This window comes from Ctenopharyngodon idella, chromosome 2 (assembly GCF_019924925.1).
Source record: "Ctenopharyngodon idella isolate HZGC_01 chromosome 2, HZGC01, whole genome shotgun sequence".
In the NCBI taxonomy this organism is placed as follows: Eukaryota; Metazoa; Chordata; class Actinopteri; order Cypriniformes; family Xenocyprididae; genus Ctenopharyngodon; species Ctenopharyngodon idella.
In genome coordinates this window covers 35,655,950-35,677,117 of record NC_067221.1, presented here as the reverse complement: position 1 = coordinate 35,677,117, position 21,168 = coordinate 35,655,950, and the positions used below count along the sequence as shown (strand labels likewise).

The window sequence follows — 21,168 nt, the reverse complement described above, 5'->3', positions numbered from 1 at the left end:
ACAGCTCAGGTTGTGTTTTGTTTTAGTACTGTCCCAGATGTTTGACCTAAAATTGTTATTGTTGCCTATATAGGAGCTATAAATGAATATCTTAGATAATTTTATGTTGGAAGAACTTCATGAAAATATTTGAGTTAACATTGAGACTTCATATTGAGATTCTGTTTTCTAGCGCATGTCTTAGCAAGCCTAAAACAGTTTGTGATATTATTAACTAAAGAACATAGATTATTTTGACAGACTCAGACGAAATGCATATGTGTAATATCAGTGTCAAAAGATCCATGTAGCTGAATGACTAGAGGAAATATAAAAGCCATAAATCTGTGGTTGATTCGTGTCAGTGTAACATGACATGCTATAGTATATATATTTTACAGAGAGCTTAATTTTTCTTTCTATGGGACATACAGGAATTTCAAAACCAAAGCAGAAACCAAACTGTCAATTCAAGTTGTATAGCACAACAAATTAGTGCTGGCTTAGGTTGCTCCAGCTTAAGGGTGTTATATTATATTATGTCATGTATACAGCCATCAACATGACTGATGTATCGTGAAAAATTTCCAAAACTGACAATGCAGCTTTGCTTTTACTATAGCCAGTGCTTCGGGAATTCATTCGAATCTCTCATTTGTAAGAAACATGTCAGACGATACTACACTACCGTTCACAAGTTTGGGGCCAGTAAGATTTCATTTTTTTATTTAAAAGAAATTGACACTTTTATTAAATTGATTAAAATTGACAGTAAAGATAATTATAATGTTACAAAATATTTCTATTTCAAATAAATGCTGTTCTTTTGAACCTTCCATTCATCAAAGAATCCTGAAAAAAAGAATCATGGTTTCCACAAAAATATTAAGCAACTGTTTTCAACATTGATATTAATAAGAAATGTTTTTTGAGCACTTAATCAGCATATTAGAAATGATTTCTGAAGGATCGTGTGACATTGAAAACTGGAGCAATGATGCTGAAAATTCAGATTTGCCATCACAGCAATAAATTACATTTACATTTTTTTAAATAGAAAATGGTTATTTGAAATTGTAATAATATTTCACAATATTACTCTTTTTATTGTATTTTTGATCAAATTAAAGCAGCCTTGGTGAGCATAACAGACTTCTTTCAAAAACATTAAAATATCTTCCCGACCCCAAACTTTATAATGGTACTGTACTTTTTTTTTCCTCCTTTTATTTAAATCATGGAAAAGGCATCACTTTGGGAAAGGACATAAGCTAGAAAAAGAGCTGCACTTGTACTCAGACTGGTACTCATAAGCCAGATCTGATAATGAGATTCCGGTTAAGCAGCTACAGTATCATGGTGCCATATGAACTTTTTCTGTGTGTAACCACAATTTAACTGTCAGAGCAAACAAAAGTGTGTCATGGTGTATTTTAGTTCAGAAGTCTAATTAAATGTTTTGTAAACAACATCAGAATGCATTTTGCATTTGTATTAACCTCATTACAACAGCAAAAAAAAAAAAAAAGTATATGTAAAAAAAAAATGGCCAAAGGGTCAATAAAGAAAGGAAGAAAGAACAGCGTATCTATTTCATTTAGTTTGGGAGTGGGGGCTGATGGCAGACAACTCAAAATCCCACCCTGTAAATCACACTTATCTGGGTCACTGATAGGTTGCATTTGCCTCAGCATTGTTGGGTTTTCAATAGAGAACGGAGCATCAGAGTTGTAGCATATTCATGGGAGTTATGGGAGAAGGATATCTGATAGGTTCATTTGACCTTTTCATTTTAAGTGTCTCTAAAGTTAGTGTATTTTACACTGAAATTGCTACAGGAGATTGTTTACAGTGTAACTCTTCCAATGAGACATTGAAGGTGGCATTATACAATACTAGAATCACACCTGTGATGTTTCTCAGTCTCCACTATAGAGAAGCATAGAACCTGCATGCTACAACTGAAACAAATCTGCCAAAGGAATATAAATATTATATACAACAACAGAAAAGAAAAGAAAAAGGCAACAGTTCTGAAAATTAATTAAAAAAAAAAAAAAACCCTGAAAAATTAGAATAACAGGGTTGGAAAAGTCATCAGTCCCCTGATTTAATACTCCGTATTAAAGCCACCTTTTGCTTTAATTACAGCCATTAATCTTTTTGGATATGTCTGTACTAGGTTTGTAAACATAGGTTGGGGAATATTTGCCCATTCTTCCTTACTGAATTGCTCAAGTTCAGTCAAATTCCATGATGAATGGACTGCTCTCTTCAAGTCCATCCACAGATTTTCTATCGGATTTAAAGCTGCAGTCCGTAAGTTTTGCCTCTTTGTCGCCATCTCTGTTTAAAACCTGCAATTGCAATTATTTGCGGAATTAACATCTTTACGTGGGTTGTGCATCGGAGGAATCTAATGTTTGCTGTCAGTCACCACATTGGTGTGGGGACTCCTTCTTTATGTATACAGACGTAATGTAATGACTAGGGTTGGGTATCGTTTTAATTTTAATGGTTCCGATTCTGCTTATCGAATCCGGTTCTTATCGATTCTCGATTCTGATTCCAATATTTTTTTATGGAGAGAAAATAACGTTTTTACCTTTTATTCTTGCCACATTTAGGCTATAACCAGTAGTCTGTAACTGTTTTTGTACCTGAATGTGAGACGCTGCTATTGCTAATATTAGCTGTATCTAGTGCTTTAGGACTCGCGGCTGGGTTAGAGTTCACATATTGCGTCTTTTGCACACGCAAGTTCGTTATTATGTAGGCGCGTTATTTCAAATGTTTCCAGACGCGCCTATATGCTTTTCAGAATGCCTCAAGTGCACCGCAGGTCATGTGACAAGAACCAACCGATCAGCTTCGGCCTTTCCGTAACAACATCAAAAGCTCAGCTGGGTTTTATTTCTCATCTCCATAAATATATCTAGTAAAGCTAATGCAAGGGCTAGAAATCAATTAATCCTTGATACTTCCTCGTCATCTTGCAGAGCGCAGTTCATGGTTACATAGCAACGACAGACGCCACGGGAGCGAAAACGCTTTGGAAAGGAGGAGAAAGTGGGGCAGCCGCGCTTTCCACGCGTTTTTAGACGCGACATGTGAACGGCCCCAAACACGGTGCATTCCTTCAGATTAATGCCGTGTTGAAGCACAAGTCAGTGCTGATTGTAATGAACTGCGTATGTGCGTGATGAGATAAGGTCCTTGTTGCAGGTCCTAGCAGATAGATACAACTGCTGTTCACTGTGCGAGAATGACAAATGTCAGGAATCGATAAACAGAATCGAAATGCGCACATCGTATCAAATACCCGGTTCTTTGAAAATTGGAACCGGTTCTTTGAAAATTGGAACCGGTTCTTTGGAAATTGGAACCGGTTCTAAAATGGAACCGGTTCTCGATACCCAACCCGTAATAATGACATAAAGACGAACGGCTGCATGCTCGAATTTCCAGCGGAAACCCACCAGTACCATTTGAATTAGAAAACATTATTACAAGCTTGCCGTTGTGAATTGGGCTAAGGTAAGGAGATAGTTTTGAACATTAACTAGTTATGTACTTGCTCAAAAATTGATTTTGGTTATTTTTAACCCAAAAAATTTACGGACAGCAGCTTTAAGTAAGGGCTCTGACTTGGCCATTCAAGGACATTCACCTTCCTATTCTTAAGCCATTGCGTTGTTCTTTTGGGGGTCTGTTTAGGATCATTGTCATGTTGGAAGTTGAATAACCTGCCTATCGTCAGCTGTCTACACAGGTTTTCCTGAAGAATTTGGATGTACTTGCAGCATCCATTTTCCCTTCAATCCTGACCAATCGCCCAGTCCCTGCTGAAGAGAAACACCCCCACAACATAATGCTGCCACCACCATGCTTCACAGTAGGTATGGTGTGTTTTGGGTGGTGTGCTGTGTTTGCTTTTTGCCAAACCTAGTGCTTGGAGTTCAGTCAAAAAAGGTCAGTTTTGGTCTCATCAGACAATGGCAACTTTTGCCAGATGGCATCAGTTTTCCAGGTGTGTTTTTGCATAGCGCAAACAAGACTGAGTGTGGCACTTTTTCAGGAAAGGTTTCTTTATTGCTACCCTGCCATACAGGCCAGCTTTGTGTAAAGCTTGTGAGATAGTTGTCACATGCACAGACCGCCCAGTCCAAGCCACAAAGCTCTGTAAGTCCTTCAAAGTTGCCTTTGGCCTCTTGGTATCTTCTCTGATTAATGTCCTCCTGGCTCTGTCATCCAGTTTGGATAGACGGCCAGATCTAGCAATGTGCTAGTTGTGCCATACGCTTTCCACTTAATGATGCTCTGAACATTACTCAGAGGGATAGCTAAAGCCTTCAAAATGTTTTTGTAGCCTTCTCCTAACTTGTGCCTTTCTACAACTTTATCCCACAGGCCTTTTGAAAGCACTTTCCCAACCATGGTAAATTCTTTGCAGTACCATGCACTGGGGTTGGGCCGATAGACGATGCCATGTTCCATCACTGATGGCTGACAGACATCACGATGTTGAGCCGGCATCGTCCATCGCAATGTTTCACTGTAGACATAGTTTGATGCCAATTTGGTAGACATCACCAAACCCTACCATGCACTACTAACAGTGGAATCTTCAAGAAACAGCTGGTTTTATTCTGAAGTAATCAAAACCACTGCAATTGATGTCAGGTGGGGCAATTAGCCTGGTGTTTGATCTGGAAGTTGATTGGTTGTGCCTGAGCAAGTTTATAATGGTATATCCTAAGGGGCTGATCACTTTACCAATCCTCCAGAATGTTTTACAATGTTATTTTCACTTTGATGATGAGAGTTATAATGTGTACATACAGCTAAAAAATGTGACAAAAGGTAAAGATTTTCCAGAGGGTATGATGACTTTCTATAGGTACTGTATGGTAATACTTTATTTTAGGGTCCAGTTCTCACTATTAACTAGTTGCTTATTAGCATGCATATTACTAGGATATTGGCTGTTTATTAGTACTTTTAAAGCACATATTAATGCCTTATTCTGCATGACCATATTCTACATCCCTTAATCCTACCCAATACCTAAACTTAACCTAATTACCTTACTAACTATGAATAAGCAGTAATTAGGAGTTTATTGAGGCAAAAGTCATAGTCAATAGTTAGTTAAGAGTGAAAACTGGACCCTAATCTAAAGTGCTGTCGAAACAGGCGCCAACCCTCGAGGCATGGACTCTATAAGACCTCGGAAGGTGTCCTGTGGTTTCTGGCACCAAGATGTTAGCAGCAGATCCTTCAAGTCCTGTAGGTTGTGAGGTGGAGCCACAGTGGATTGAACTTGTTGGTCCAGCACATCCCACAGATGCTCAAATGGATTGAGATCTGGGGAATTTGGAGGCCAGGGCAACACCTTGAACTCTTCATCATGTTCCTCAAACCATCCCTGAACAATGTGTGCAGTGTGGCAGGGCACATTATCCTGCTGAAAGAGGCCACTTCCATCTTCTACTTCCTAGGTAAGGGCACCTCAGTCATTTCCTGTCGGTAATGATAATTGAACCTGCAACCTTCAAGTTACCAGTCTGACTTTCATTAGGCCATGACTGTCCCTAAAAGGGATGTACCTGGTCTGCAACAATGTTAAGGTAGGTGGTACACGTCAAATTTGCATCCACATGAATGGCCAGGCACAAGGTTTCCCAGGAGAACATTGCCCAGAGCATCACACTCCCTCCACCACCTTGTCGTCCCACAGTACATCCTGGTACCATCACTTCCCTAAGTAAACAGCACACAAGTACACATCCATCCACCTGATGTAAAAGAAAATGGGACTCATCAGACCAGGCAACCTTCCTCCACTGCTCCAAGGTCCAGTTCTGATGCCCACGTGCCCATTGTTGGCGCTTTCGATGTTGGACAGGGGTCATCATAGGCACTCTGATTGGTCTGCAGCTACACAGCCCCATATGCAACAGGGTGCGATGCACTGTGTGTTGTGACATATTCCTCCCATAACCATCATTAAAATTTTGTGTGACATTTGCCACAGTAGACCTTCTGTTGGCTTGGACCAGAAGGGATAGCCTTAGTTGCCCTCGTGCACCAATAAGCCTTGGGTGCCTAACACCCTGTCGCTGGTTTGTGGTTTGTCCTTCCTCGGACCACTGTTGGTAAATTCTCACCACTGCTGACCGGGAGCAAACCACAAGCCTTGCCATTTCAGAGATACTCTGACCCAGTTGCCTTGCCATAACAATTTGACCTTTGTCAATGTCACTCAGGTCTTTATTCCTGCCCATTTCTTCTGCGTCCAACATGTTGATTACGAGAACTGATTATATATAATACGTCTCTCTCTCTCCATCTCTCTCTCTATAGATAGATCTATAGATATAGATCCATTTCTTTCACATTATTCACAGTCAATATTTTTTCTTTAATTATTTTAATGACTAATGATTTTAATGATTAATTACGGAAATACTGATATCTTGAAGATCGAAGCATTATTTTTAAAGGGGGAAACGTAACAGCACAATGGAATGGAAAAAGGTACATTCTGTATTCTCTCAAAAAACATACTACAAAGAAATTCATGATTTTAATAAGCATTTGATTTTATTCTTTTAATTCAGAGTTAAATCATAGGGACTCAAATAGGACACAAATTACACTGTTTTACTTCTGTATTTTTAAGGGCTAGAGTGCTATTAAGACCATTCAAAAGTTTCATTCAGCTTTCTTCTACTGCTGGGACTGGAAGATTAGTTTACACATCTTTTCCACCACTATGTCATAGATTTCCTCAGTCGCTTTAGCTGTCATAGTGAGAGTCACCCTGCGGAAACGTTTTACATCAGGTTACACAGACAGATTAATGTAACAAATTTCTACTGTATCCTCAGGTGAAAATTAGTCCAGACATGTTTGTGTGTTTTTATAATATATAAAATAAAAGTTATTTTAAATTGTAATAATATTTGGCAATATTACTGTTTTTACTGAATTTTTGATTAAATAATGTAGCCTTGGTGAGCATAAGAGACTTCTTTCAAAAACATTTTAGAAAAATCGTACCAAACTTTTCCCAAACTCATTTGTTCCTTAAATGGAAAGATATGTATTCTTTATAAAGAATTTGTGCCATTTAATTGTGAAAACTATCCTGTGAGATTTCATATAGTTAATTAATATGATTAAGGTGTTACAGTTGTAACACTAACTTGTTTCATTAAAATCAAATATATTATCTAGTGTTTATCAATGTAAATTTCGTATATTAGTAGTACTGTTACTTCAAGTTGGTGACAAAAAAAATAAAAATAAAATATGCTAATATAATGGCACCCCAGTCTCCCCAAGTTTCATCCTTTCAGACATTACGTTACACTCTGGTTCTAAATTACACAGTGACAGATGTTTGTTTGTGTCCAACAGAGCGTTTATTCTACACCAATAAAAGGGCATAAGCTGCTTTACACGAACAACAGCAATGACCAGAGGCTTACCACACACACTGGCAGAAACTCGACCGGTGTCGTTTATCGGTCTTGTGATTGCCAGTGGGTGATATGGCTAAAAAAGTGATAGTCCTTCGAAACTGAGGGACATTTATGGGAATTTAACACTAAAAAGCCCTAGTTTCAATAAAACTTACCTTCTCCTTAATGACGTGATGGTATGTGTTGACGGAAGTCAGGGAGGAAAATCTTTAGGCGTTTTATGATATGTTATACTGGAGACAGGCATTATGGTATTGTGCTGTTATAGTTGCATCACACTTACATTGATAGTATTGGGTTGTATTGTTACATTAAGAGGTTCTATTCTGCCCCCTATTGATCATTGGAAATAGAAAAATACAAACTTTCAGGTCAGCTATTTTTTTATTTGATGATAATGCAAAACCCCCAGACATTATTAAACCGATGTGTAAAAGGACATGTATGAAAGGAATCATCGTTTTAATGTTTTTTAATGTCATTGTTGTTGTCTAAAGAGTGAATTACAGCACAGCTAACTGCCCGCTCGGCTGCCGAGAGGATGTAGGCCCTGTAACTTCCTCTGGAGCTGAGCCTTGGCCAGGTCAGCAGAGAGAGCGTCCGCCATCCTGTCCGTGGTCTGCTTCATTAGAAAAGCTGCCTGCAAGGCCTTGTCCAGAGTCCTATGTATTGATTCCTCCTGATAAGCATGAAACACATACATGTTGTATGTTAATATATATTACAAAATACTCTTCAAAAGTTTGGGGTCAGTAAGATTTTGTAATGTTTTTGAAAGAAGTCTCTTATGCTCAGCAAGGCTCCTTTTTACAGTAAAACAGTAATATTATGAAATATTATTACAATTTACATTTTTTTTTTTTTTGTTAATGTATTTTAAAATTTATCCTTGAGATGTCAAAGCTGAATTTTCAGCATCATTATTCCAGTGCTCAGTGTCACATGATCCTTTATTCTAATATGCTGATTTGGTGCTCAAGCAACATTACTTATTGTGATCAATGTTGAAAACTATGAAGCTTGTTTCCTCCATGGAATAAAAAATAAAAAAGGTAATTGCAACCTTTTTTTCCTCACAATTCTGACTCTTTTTTTTTTTTTTTTTTTTCAGAATTGTGATTTTAAAAAGTCTGAATTATGAGATATAAACTCAAAATTCTGAGGGAAAAGTCAGAATTGTGAAATAAACTCGTAACTGCGAGAAAGTAAGAATTTTGAGATAAAAAAATCACAATTATCTTTTTTATCTATTGTTTTATTCCAAAAAAAACTTGCTGACCCCAACTTTTGAATAGTGTACGTTAATATTTTGGGATTATATTCTAAATAATCAACATTATTTGCAGTTCTTAACATTTTCCACTTTTAATCCATAATGTTAGCATTATAAAATTGTGTGCTGTCATTTTGTTGTGTGAATGGTAGCTGTAGGACAGTCTAAACTGACTCTGCTTGTGTGGTGTCGTCTTCCACTGGTCCGTGGCGAGGTCCGTTGAAAGAAGACATTACTGGGAAGCAGTGCCGAGTCAGATTGAGTAGAGCGCTTCCTACTGGACACTGGTTCAGATACTTGATCTCGCACTTTGAATCTGGGAAAACAGCCACCGTGAGGTCAAATACTATTATCAATTTTCAATATATATCACAGAGTATATCACTTAGTGACTCAGTGGTCCGTTTATGTGTACAGTTTATAATCTATTATCCTTGACACATCAAACTGCATTTGTCCTTTGGTAATATGGTGTGTTTGACATGTAATGACATCATTGTTGGGTGCATATTTAATAGATTGTTTGACTTTAACTGATTATTTGCTTACCCAGCAGGCAGACTACAGGAGGAGCCATAGTTGACCTGCAGCAGAGGCTTATAGGATGGATGAGCAGGAATAGAAGGGGCAGGATGTGTGCTACTTAAGAAGAAATTCCCCAAGTTTCCCACTGAAACAACAAAGGACACTATTTCTATACTTTGCTATCCACTGCTGCAAGCATTCACTTTCTATGACATACAGAATAAATAAACTAATGTATGTGTGTATGAACGAATGTTCTGTGTTCTTCCCACATATTCAAAGTATTTTTTTAAATATAACATTTTCCTCATATTTTGATGGTTTAATCGAACTTGTAGAGTCATTAAAAACTAATATAAATATAAATATGGGTATTAATATGGGTATTAAAGTGATTCCTCACTTGCAGGTCTGTAGCTGGCACTTTTGTTGGTTGGCTCAGTGTTGATGCTGTGGATCGTTGGCCCAGTGCTGGCTCTTCTCCGATGGCTTCCAGACTGGCTGAACTGAGATGTGTCCACAGGAAAGCTCTCCGCTGAGGCTGTGACCATCACAAGAAGAACATTTAAGTACCTTTATCTTACTATGTGCTGGACTGCAGCAAAAATACTATTTATTAAAAGGGATCATACCCCTGGATGAGGTTTTGGAGTCATGTGACCTCTTCTCAACGAGAGCACCAGAGCAGGTGCGTGTTTGTCTGTAAGATGGACTGAAGTTTCTCTGAAAACTCATAGTGTGATCTGAATCTTCACCGTCTGTAACTGACAATACACAAATTCCCTTTACTTCAATTTCTCTTCAGTTTCACTTCACTAAAACTATATAAACACAACTTTAGCAAACGCCAATATTTAAAGGCATAGTTCACCCAAAAATGAAAATTTTGTCATCATTTACTCACCCTCAAGTTGTTCCAAACCTGTATAAATTTCTTTGTTTTGCTGTATATACAGAAAGATATTTGGAAGAAAGTTTGTAAGCAGATCTCGCCCCCATTGACTACCATTGGAACAACTTGAGGGTAAGTAAATAATGACACAAATTTCATTTTTGGGTGACCTATCCCTTGAACTGTTTTAAACCACATTTATCACAGATGTATTGCTAAAGAAACAAGTGTGAACCAGGTTGTGATGCTGTCACCTTTGCTCTTGCTGAGCTCCATATCAGAAGAGATCCAGTCCTCAATCTTCTGAGGGTCTGAGTCTGTCTTTGCACGTCTGATGATGTAGTAAGAATGCACATTAATTTTACAAACTTCGAAGAACCAACACTCTCAAAAATAAAGGTTCTTTATTGGCATCTATGGAACCTTTAACATCTATGGAATCTTTCCATTGCATTAAAGTGTTTATTAAAATGTTCTTTACACTAAGAAGAAAATACTTTTAGGAACTGTTCACTGAATGGTTATTTGGGAAACCTAAAATGGTTCTTATGGAAGCTTGTTTCTGCCACTGAATAAAAAAGGTAATTGTGACTTTTTATCTCGCATTTCTGAAATTTTTTTCCTCAGAATTACATAATATAAACTTTAAGTCATTAAGTTATTAACACTTTAAGTTATTAAGTCAGAATTGCGTGATATAAATTCGCAGTTGCATGTTATACTGTAAAGTCAGAATTGCGAGATATAAACGCACAATTCTCAGAAGAAAGTCCAATTCTGAGGGGGGAAAAGACTGACTTTTTTTCTCAGAATTGAGAGTTTTTATCTCACAATTCTGACTTTAATTGTGAGTTATAAAGTCAGAATTGCTTGATATAAAGCAATTCTGACTTTATAACTCACAATTAATGTCAGATTTGTGAGATATAAAGTCAGTCTTTTTTCCCCTCAGAATTGGACTATATCTTACAATTCAGAGAAAAAAAGTCAGAAATGGGAGATTTGTGAGGGGGAAAAAATCTGAATTGTGAGATAAAAAGTCACAATTATTAGGTTCTTGTATGGCATTACTGCAAAAAAAACAAAACAAACAAAAAAACCTTTCTTTTGGATCTTTATTTTTAATTTTAGGAGTGAAAATTTCCTTGGACACTAATAGGATGGTAGCCATTCTTCAGCTCCAACTTTGAAGTACCTGCTGGATGCAGCTCTGTTCTGGCCACGGGTCTGTCCCTTGTGCTTCCTCTCCAGTGGACACCTGTCATTCAGATAATCAGTCCTCTTGCTCACATGAGGCAAGTGACCAAGGCTGTCCTCTAGCACCCTCTTGAGGCGAGACACCTCATACTGCAGAGCGAGGATAACCTCACTACTGTGAAGAGGACAATGGAAATATGATGGTTTCACAAACTGCAGGTATAAATACTAGGATTACCTACTTCCTTTAATACTTACTTATGGCATGAACAGTGTGATGCTGAGTGTGTCTCACTTGCAGAATGACTCTTTCCCAGCTGAACGTCTTCTCTTCCTTCAGTCACCTGGTTATGCATGGGAGTGGCGCCACCTACTAAGGTGACATTCTCTTTTGGAGCTCTAACAGGTGCATTCTGGGTAATGCTTCTTGCTCTCATGCCTGGTGGAACCAGCTGTTCATATTCCAGGTGGTTCACTGTGGGCTGCACAGGCCTTGGTGCCATTGATATAGCTGTTCGTACATTGGAGTGGGAGGCTCCACTATCCGAACCGCTCATACTCGCCATGCTAATGACATCATCAAGGAGACCAGAACTAAAGAGCGCATCAGATAAAATGTTACATTTTTTAAAAAATGTCAGTTCTGCTACAGAGCATTTTTCATTGAAAAGATACAGTTTATAATCCAAAAACATATTTAGCATTTGTAATCTTGTATTTTGGCATTTCAATTTTGTAAATATTGCAAATATATACTGTCTGCTTAATCCTTTTCGCAATCACAATTTTTTAGACTAGACCAGTACCTTACTAGACACAAAAATTAAATATTTTTCCTTCCTTTGACATTTGTGCTTCCCTTCCTTTTAAAGCACTAGCTGCCAGTGCCTAATCTAATTATCTAATAAACCTGGCATTTTATATTACGAATATTGCTGACTCTTAGACAAATTGCTTTTGCTCCTCTTTTGTAATTCGCTTTGGATAAAAGCTTCTGCTAAATGCATAATTGTAAATGTGTGTGTGTGTGTGTGTGTGTGTGTGGTTCAGGTATTTCCTTATGTTATGCGGACAAAATGTCCCCATATGGCAATACTAGCAATACTTTGATCTTGTTGGGACATTTTTTGTTCCCCATGAGGAAAACCGATTCTAATCATATTAAGTAATGTTTTTTTGAAAATCTAAAAATGCAGAAAGTTTTCTGTGATGTGATTGGTGGATAGAATATACAGTTTGTACAGTATAAATCATTATGTCTATGGAAATTCCCCTTAAAACATGGAAGCCCAACAGGTGTGTGTGTGTGTGTGTGTGTGTGTGTGTGTGTGTGTGTGTGTGTGTGTGTGTGTGTGTGTGTGATTTACCTCACAGCACTAGGAGAGGTTTGGGACAGTCCTGTGTTTGGACGGCTCAGGTCAAAACTGCCAAAGCCGCTGTCAGTTTCTGGACCTAATAAACTCTAAAAGAACACAAACACTCTTTCTGTCATTCTGTTTTTTGAAGGAACAGCCCAAACCTCCTGCAAGTGACACACAGTAGCAACAAATACCTTCAAGCAATAGCGAAATTTTTGGGGATTGACGTTTTTGTACTGTATCTATCATAGATTAAAAAAAATGTACATGTCATTTGCTCTGTTTATCTCACAAAATGTATTGTTTACCCTGGTAATTATACACTGTCATTGAAATTGTACCTTTAGGGGTACAACAGCTTGTCACTCTGGCAGGGACAACTTTGTAACTTAATTACCTTATAAGGTTCATAGTAGTACCTTACTAGTACCTACTTAATTAGTGTCATTTTTAGGAGTAGAAAAGGTACAAAGTTGTTCTTTTAAGGGTGCTGTCCCAGTAACAAGCTGTTGTACGCCTAAAGATACAATTTTTGGCAAAAAAAAAATTCTGACAGTGTATTAATCCATGAGGGAATGTGATGATTTTTTCCCTTAACAATCAACATTGATATCAACTAGGCCTGCCATGATCCTGAATTTTGTTCTGAAGATTTGTCATAAATAATTGTGATTAACAATTTTATTGTTTTGTTCATGTCACTTACAGTGTAATTCTAATACATTATTATTTTTTATATATTTTACTTGGAATCATATTCAGCAATAAAATAGGCCCATATGATTTATAATATTTATATAATTATTTATGATTAATATAATATAATATAATATAATATAATGCAGTCTGTTTAAACTTACAAGCCTCTATTTCATATAAAGACCTTTACAGCAGGCAGTGTTTTAACCACAATCAGATGATTAATCAATAATCCCAACAGGCCTATTATCACTGTTGACATTCTTGACTATCTTGTCCATGTAAAACAGATTTGTTTTCTCACAGACAAACCTAATCTCTCTCTCCATGTTGTCCGTCTGCATTGTACCTGTGTTTTGTCTGTGGTTGGCTGAGGAGAGTTCCCAGCAGACACTTCTACAGAAGAGAAGGAGGCTTCACTGGGTCTGATCTTCTCTTCGTACCTGAGAGAGGAATGACGATCACATCAGCCATCAAAACCAAGGTTCTTCTTATTTTCACAATAGTTTTAATTTTTTAAGACACTGATAATGTTTGCACCATTGAAACTAAGAATGTTCAGTGTTAATGCAACAAAAGGATCACTGGATAGATCTAATTTTCTGGTCTAACACAACAAGAAAAACTTCTCTCAAAAGTTGTATAAAGTTATTTTATTCATCTGAGAGTTATTTACAATCTTGAGTTTTTTTTTAATTTCATTTCATTAATGTTTATTTCAAGTAACAAAAAAGTTTTTTTTTTTTTATGGTTTTAATTTCACTTAACTATAATAACCCTGAATCATGCACCTTTGATTTACCATCTATTCCTGTAAAAATTTCTAAAAATCTAAAAAAAAAAAACCTTCTAAAATTACAACATACCATCCCAGTTAAGAATGCACCAGATTGCAGAGCATGCACAGCAAAATAACAAATCTGTAAGTAAATACTGACCTATCGTGTGTCAGCTGCTTTAATGAAGTTGAGGTGGACAGTTGTGCCAGGATGTGGTCTTCCTCTCTTGTTGTCAGTCTGTCCTCCTCTTCCTCATTGGCAGTGCCAGGCGTTTCAGTGGAGAAGGTGGAATACCTCAGAGGAAGATACAGAAAAACTGACAGAGGGAACTAAGTGTTTCCATAATGAAACTGATATTCCATCGTCCCTCCTCTTGACCTGTAACCCGATCAGCCGCGAGTGAACTGTGCTAAATATCACGATACGCTCTCTCCTTTTACAACCCACATCAATGATCTTTCAGAGAAGAACTAAACAAGGGACTGGGTATATTGCGGTAATGAACATACACTGTATTGCTATCGTAGGCACTTTAAAATACTGTGAATCATTCGGAGAAGAATGTTTCAAACAGCCATTCAGATTTTTGTATTCACTATGGTGTTTATCACAGCGCCGAATATTTAAATACCTAATAATACTTACAGACTTACTTAATAGCTATTTATTTTCACAACATTTGTTTACACCTAAACATTTTTGCACTTTAATCTGTTTGAAACATTTGTTTAGTCTATTAATTTTGTGTATTATTTTTTGTATGTAAATGTATGTAAATTGTTTTTGTTATAAAAAAAGTTTAAAACTTGTTATTAAAAGGGCAAAACGTAAGTTTTTCTAACTTAAATCAATACTGTGATAAACGCTTCAGCAATTATCGTGATATCGTGATACGTCGCATGCTTAAGTGTGAATGATGCCTATGTAAAGCGTTGTATAGGCAAAAACATAAAGAGTAAAATGTGGCTGTACTGTAGATAGAAGCTGTTTTCTGTGCTGCTTGGAAGAGGCTCATCAGCTCTGTGATCTTCATTGTCCTCCATGTTGTGTCTGACAGAGGAGATGCTGAAGACCGACTCCTGCAACATGACACATGCTTTTGATTCAGTCTCAACATCCACAAAACCTACCGCGGCTCAGTCATTCAGTTCTCACGTTACATAGCAAAACAAGACATGCAAACGGATATGAGGCACACAACAATATCAACTTCGCTGTGCGTGTCCACATGAGCATTAATAATTGCTGACTCTTAGTTGTTTCAGCAGAAATCGCATAAGCTAACTTTGACATTTTGTGTATGAACGAAGAATGGAAAAGTGAAGGGTAATAATGTGGTCAGAGAGTGTCATTGACACTCAAGTACTGTCTAATGCCATGAATTTTTGTTCAAATGTCATCTAAAATGTAGTGTTACCTCATGCAGTGATGGATGGGATGATGAGAGGGGGATATTTTCACAAGGTGGAGGAGAGGGAGTGGAGGATGACGAAGGAGGATAGAAAACATGGCAGACATTTCTGTCGATCTGCTCTTTTATGTCCTCCAGGTGCATGCCTATCCTGAAAATCTGCCCCTCGACCTCCCTAAAACAGAAATGTGAATACACAACACTTTCAGGTTGACCCTGTGACCCATGGCAGTTTCATTCTCCCGTTCTGACAGACTTTAGACTTACAGGAATCAGTCTAATTACAATTACACTACCTGTCAAATGTTTGGATACACTCGAACGAATTTGTTTCTGAAGGTTTTTGAAGGCATATACAGAGAGTGTATGACTGAAATTAGTTTTATAAACAAATATAAATTGTGTCTATGTACAGTATGAATTTTATTTTTACAAAAAAATTTTTAGTCGACAGCTTTGTAGGCAGCACTCCAACATTTACGATTGCGAACTATATTTACAAAAGCAAAAAGATATAGCCATTACATTTAAAGTCGCGGTGAAACTGAAGTAGCGACAGATGTTTTCTTCCATATTGTGGCGTACATCTAAGCGTAATGAATTGCCGAAAAAGAAAAAATGTAGGGCAGGGATTTTAAACCAGCAGTTTTTGATAAGTTTTTGAAACTGTTGCACTCAGTAATGAATATGAGCTTGCGGTCAATTGTGGAGGGTGGGGTTTGAGTGGACTAAACACATTCAGCAGATGAACAAGTTATGATAATTTGATTAAACATTTCAAGGCCTAAATTTTTTAAAAATAAAACTCACAATAGCAGATCATTCACAATAACATGCGTTTACAAAATAGGGAAAATTTTCATTTCATGCCAACATTACGTTGGCGAAAAGAGCTTAACATGCTGCAACTGAAGAAAACACACGCAAATACAAAAAAACACCAGCAAATTAAGAAAACATCTTTATCAGTTTGACAACACGTGCTACAAATATTCACACTGAAACCAAATACAGACACGCATTTGCACTGCAAATGGCACAAAGCTCAATGCGCTGCAAATGAAAAATCATGCAAAAAGAAAAAACACCAGCCAATTTAGAAAACATCTTCATCAGTTTGACAACACGTGTGCTGCCAATACTCACAACGCAACCAAATACAGAAACACATTGCAAATACTCACAACACAACCAAATACAGACATGTGTTGCAAATACTCACAGCACAGCCAAATACAGAAACTCCCTGCAAATACTCACAACCACAACGGAAATGTTTCAAGGGGACCCCAACAAGTGACGAACCTGGCTGGGACATGCTTATTGTTCAATGTCTATTCATCAGTGGTGTTGTCGACGACCTGAGAGGTGAGTTTTTTGTTTACTTTAACATCCTGACCTTATTTGTGTTGTGAGTATTTGAAGCGCGTTTTTGTATTTGGTTGCATTGTAAATATTTGCAGCACATGTGTTGTCAAACTGATGAAGATGTTTTATTAATTTGCTGGTGTTTTTTCTATTTGCATGTCTTTTCTTAAGTTGCAGTGTGCTGTCTCGGCAAATCCTCGCAACGCAAATACAGAAACGCTTTGCTTATACTCACAGAGCAACCAAATACAGAAACGTGTTGCAAATACTCACAACCAAATACAGAAACGCGTTGCAAATACTTGCAATGCAAACAAATATAGAAACGTGCTGGAAATTCTCAAAGTGGAACCAAATATAAGTTGTGAGTATTTGAGTATTCCAATACAGAAACACTTTGCTTATACTCACAGAGTAACCAAATACAGAAACGCGTTGCAAATACTCACAACCAAATACAGAAACGTGTTGCAAATACTCGCAACACAACCAACTACAGAAACCCATTGCAAATACTTGCAACCAAATACAAAAACGCGTTGCAAATACTCGCAACCAAATACAGAAACGCGTTGCAAATACTCGCAACACAACCAACTACAGAAACCCGTTGCAAATACTCGCAACCAAATACAGAAACGCGTTGCAAATACTCACAACGCAACCAAATACAGAAATGCGTTGCAAATACTCGCAACCAAATACAGAAATGTGTTGCAAATACTCGCAACTCAACCAAATACAGAAACGCGTTGCAAATACTCGCAACGCAGCCAAATACAGAAACACGTTGCAAATACTCACAACGCTACCAAATACAGAAACGCGTTGCAAATACTCGCAAGACAACCAAATGCAGAAACACGTTGCAAATACTCACAACACAAACAAAATACAGAAACACGTTGCAAATACTCACAACGCAACCAAATGCAGAAACACCTTGCAAATACTCACAATGCAACCAAATGCAGAAACGCGTTGTAAATACTCGCAACACAACCAAACGCATAAACGCTTTGCAAATACTCACAACCAAATACAGAAACACGTTGCAAAAACTCGCAACACAATTAAATACAGAAACGCTTTACATATACTCACAGTGCCACCAAATACAGAAACTCATGCAAATACTCGCAACCAAATACAGAAATGCATTGCAAATACTCACAACACAACCAAATGCAGAAACGCGTCGCAAATACTCACAACGCAACCAAATACAGAAACACGTTGCAAATACTCACAACACAACCAAATGCAGAAACACCTTGCAAATACTCACAATGCAACCAAATGCAGAAACGCGTTGTAAATACTCGCAACACAACCAAACGCATAAACGCTTTGCAAATACTCACAACACAACCAAATACAGAAACACGTTGCAAAAACTCGCAACACAATTAAATACAGAAACGCTTTGCATATACTCACAGTGCCACCAAATACAGAAACTCATGCAAATACTCGCAACCAAATACAGAAATGCACTGCAAATACTCACAACACAACCAAATGCAGAAACGCGTTGCAAATACTCACAACGCAACCAAATACAGAAACACGTTGCAAATACTCACAACGCAACCAAATGCAGAAACACCTTGCAAATACTCACAATGCAACCAAATGCAGAAACGCGTTGTAAATACTCGCAACACAACCAAACGCATAAACGCTTTGCAAATACTCACAACACAACCAAATACAAAAACACGTTGCAAAAACTCGCAACACAATTAAATACAGAAACGCTTTGCATATACTCACAGTGCGACCAAATACAGAAACTCATTGCAAATACTTGCAACCAAATACAGAAATGCATTGCAAATACTTGCAACACAACCAAATACAGAAATGTGTTGCAAATACTTTGCAACCAAATACAGAAACACGTTGCAAAAACTCGCAACACAATTAAATACAGAAACGCTTTGCATATACTCACAACACAATCAAATACAGAAACATGTTGCAAATACTCGCAACACAATAAAATACAGAAGCGTGTTGCAAATACTCACAGCGCAGCCAAATACAGAAACGCATTGCAAATACTCACAACCACAACGGAAATGTTTCAAGGGGACCCCAACAAGTGACGAACCTGGCTGGGACATGCTTATTGTTCAGTGTCCACTCATCAGTGGTGTTGTCGATGACCTGAAAGATTTGTTTTTTTTAATTTATTTTAACATCCTGATAATATGTGCGTTGTGAGTATTTGTAACATGTTTCTGTATTTAGTTGCGTTGTGAATATTTGCAGCACACATGTTGTCAAACTGATGAAGATATTTTATTAATTTGCTGGTGTTTTTTCTATTTGCATGTGTTTTCTTAAGTTGTGTTTTCAGTGTGTTCAGCTGTCTCGGCCACCATACAATATCGACTTAATGACTTAAATGTAATTGAATTTACCATCACTTGCTTATAATTTAAACAGCCTTGTAGGTTATAACAAGAGTATTCTAGTTTTGTGAGGTTTCTAAATCATGCTGTGTGTTAGGAGTAAAATACAGTCCAATCAAATGACATGTCTACCTGTCAGGGTCAAACTCTCCTGTGTTTCTGGTTAGACCCCTGTAATTCTGCATTTCCAGTGCACGATGCTCCTCCCTCTTTGTGAGGTAATTTCTCTCCAGCTGATCCTGGGCCTCCATCATGCTCTTCAGCATCTGTGGAGATATCCACCAAACAAGATTAAACTTTTTTCCCATTTGGGGGCTATAAACCTACAACTGCGTGATTTGAATTTTGATCTTCTGATCAAACAGTGTATTATGAAAATGGTTTTGTTCAATTCATTATTAAGTATGTACAGTTACCATCTGTTGCTCCTCCACATTCATTGACATGGTGGTGACACATGTGTTGAATTCATCCACCTGGAAAAGAGGAAAAATACAGATGCACCACCATAATGCAAAAGCTAAATGCATGTTAAAGAGAACTATAAACACAACATAAGGCACAGGGCAAATCTTTAAAGGAACACTTCACTTTTTTTGAAAATAGGCTAATTTTCCAACTCCCCTACAGTTAAACAATTGAGATTTACCGTTTTCTAATCCATTTATCCGATCTCCGGGTCTGGCGGTACCACTTTTAGCATAGCTTAGCATAGTTCATTGAATCTGATTAGACCGTTAGCATCTCGCTCAAAAATGACCAAAGAGTTTCAATATTTTTTTTCTATTTAAAATATTCTATTATTTTTAAATTATTAAATTATTAAAATATTTAAATTATTTAATATTCTACTATTTTTAAATATTCTAATATTTCTATTTTTCTATTCTATTTAAAAAGTTGTGATTTTCTAGGCCGATATGGCTAGGAACTATACTCTCATTCCGGTGTAATAATCAAGGAACTTTGCTGCCGTACCATGGCTGCAGCAGGCGCAATGATATTACGCAGCGCCTCTCACACATGTCTCCATGGTTGCAAGGCACGCTCCCTGTGCAAACAGGGGGTCACAGGCGCTGCGTAATATCATTGCGCCTGCTGCACCCATGGTACGGCAGCAAAGTTCCTTGATTATTACGCTGGAATGAGAGTATAGTTCCTAGCCATATCGGCCTAGAAAATCGCAACTTTTCATTTTCCGTCGGTCTTAGTACACAATGTTACTACAGAAGAGTCAAGTTTTAAATAGGAAAAATATCGAAACTCTTTGGTCATTTTTGAGCGAGATGCTAACGGTCTAATCAGATTCAATAAACTATGCTAAGCTATGCTAAAAGTGGTACCGCCAGACCCGGAGATCGGCTGGATTCAAAAACGGTAAAACTCAACTGTTTAACTCTAGGGGAGTTGGAAAATGAGCCTATTTTCAAAAAAAGTGGAGCGTTCCTTTAAAGACAGGTCTTGCTAACTTGTGGTATTTGTCTGTACCTTCTGCATAAATGATCTGATGATGTCTCTGAGCTCAGAGGTCAGTCTCTCTCCATCTGTTGGACTCTGTGATTCAGTCTGCACAGGTAGAGAGTTGTGAAGACTAAACTGCTTCTCACTTGGACCTGCTGAACATGTACTCGAGGTGTGAGGACACAGGACACAAATGCATCTTTTATTTGTTTACATAAATGTAAGTGTAAAATATCTAAACACAAGTCATGTATCTTATAGCACTTTTTAGCATTTTGGACTTGAGTATAAGCCACCTAGTAACTGTTAATGTTTC

At 37.5% G+C, this 21,168-nt stretch overlaps 2 protein-coding genes and 1 long non-coding RNA gene across 4 annotated transcripts in view; 2 read left to right on the top strand and 1 right to left on the bottom strand.

Annotated features, from left to right (window-relative positions):
- Positions 1-868: 868 nt before the first annotated feature.
- Positions 869-21,067, bottom strand: LOC127523011 (uncharacterized). 2 transcript variants are annotated; one of them, XM_051913430.1, is made up of 16 exons: positions 20,880-21,067; positions 19,808-19,867; positions 19,524-19,657; positions 15,610-15,778; positions 15,165-15,271; positions 14,352-14,486; positions 13,763-13,856; positions 12,724-12,818; positions 11,615-11,950; positions 11,355-11,531; positions 10,414-10,490; positions 9,900-10,031; positions 9,671-9,808; positions 9,292-9,412; positions 8,917-9,058; positions 869-8,148 (listed from the first exon to the last, which is right to left on the bottom strand). In XM_051913430.1, the coding sequence occupies exons 1-16, from the start codon at positions 20,886-20,888 to the stop codon at positions 7,984-7,986; spliced, it is 2,091 nt and encodes a 696-aa protein (XP_051769390.1). In that variant the 5' UTR covers positions 20,889-21,067; the 3' UTR covers positions 869-7,983. The 2 variants fall into 2 exon arrangements, with proteins under 2 accessions (XP_051769390.1, XP_051769399.1); XM_051913439.1 differs by having other exon boundaries at positions 9,900-10,025.
- Positions 8,155-9,459, top strand: LOC127523135 (uncharacterized). The gene is made up of 3 exons (XR_007932822.1): positions 8,155-8,765; positions 8,895-9,080; positions 9,299-9,459. It is a non-coding gene; the product is annotated as an uncharacterized LOC127523135 (long non-coding RNA).
- The window catches only part of gpsm2 (G protein signaling modulator 2), a 73,179-nt gene continuing 63,437 nt past the window's right edge, over positions 11,427-21,168 (top strand). Inside the window, exons 1-2 of the mRNA XM_051913497.1 lie at positions 11,427-11,575; positions 13,804-13,897. The gene's annotated coding sequence lies outside the window, so the exon portion shown is untranslated. The remainder of the gene's footprint in view (positions 11,576-13,803; positions 13,898-21,168) is intronic.

Bases quoted from the DNA above. Each gene is read 5' to 3' on its own strand.
- LOC127523011 (XM_051913430.1), bottom strand. The intron at 12,819-13,762 runs GTACAATGCAGA...GTGTTCTTTTAG, and splicing joins CAACCACAGACAAAACACAG to AGTTTATTAGGTCCAGAAAC. The intron at 10,491-11,354 runs GTACTTCAAAGT...CTACATCATCAG, and splicing joins AACAGAGCTGCATCCAGCAG to ACGTGCAAAGACAGACTCAG.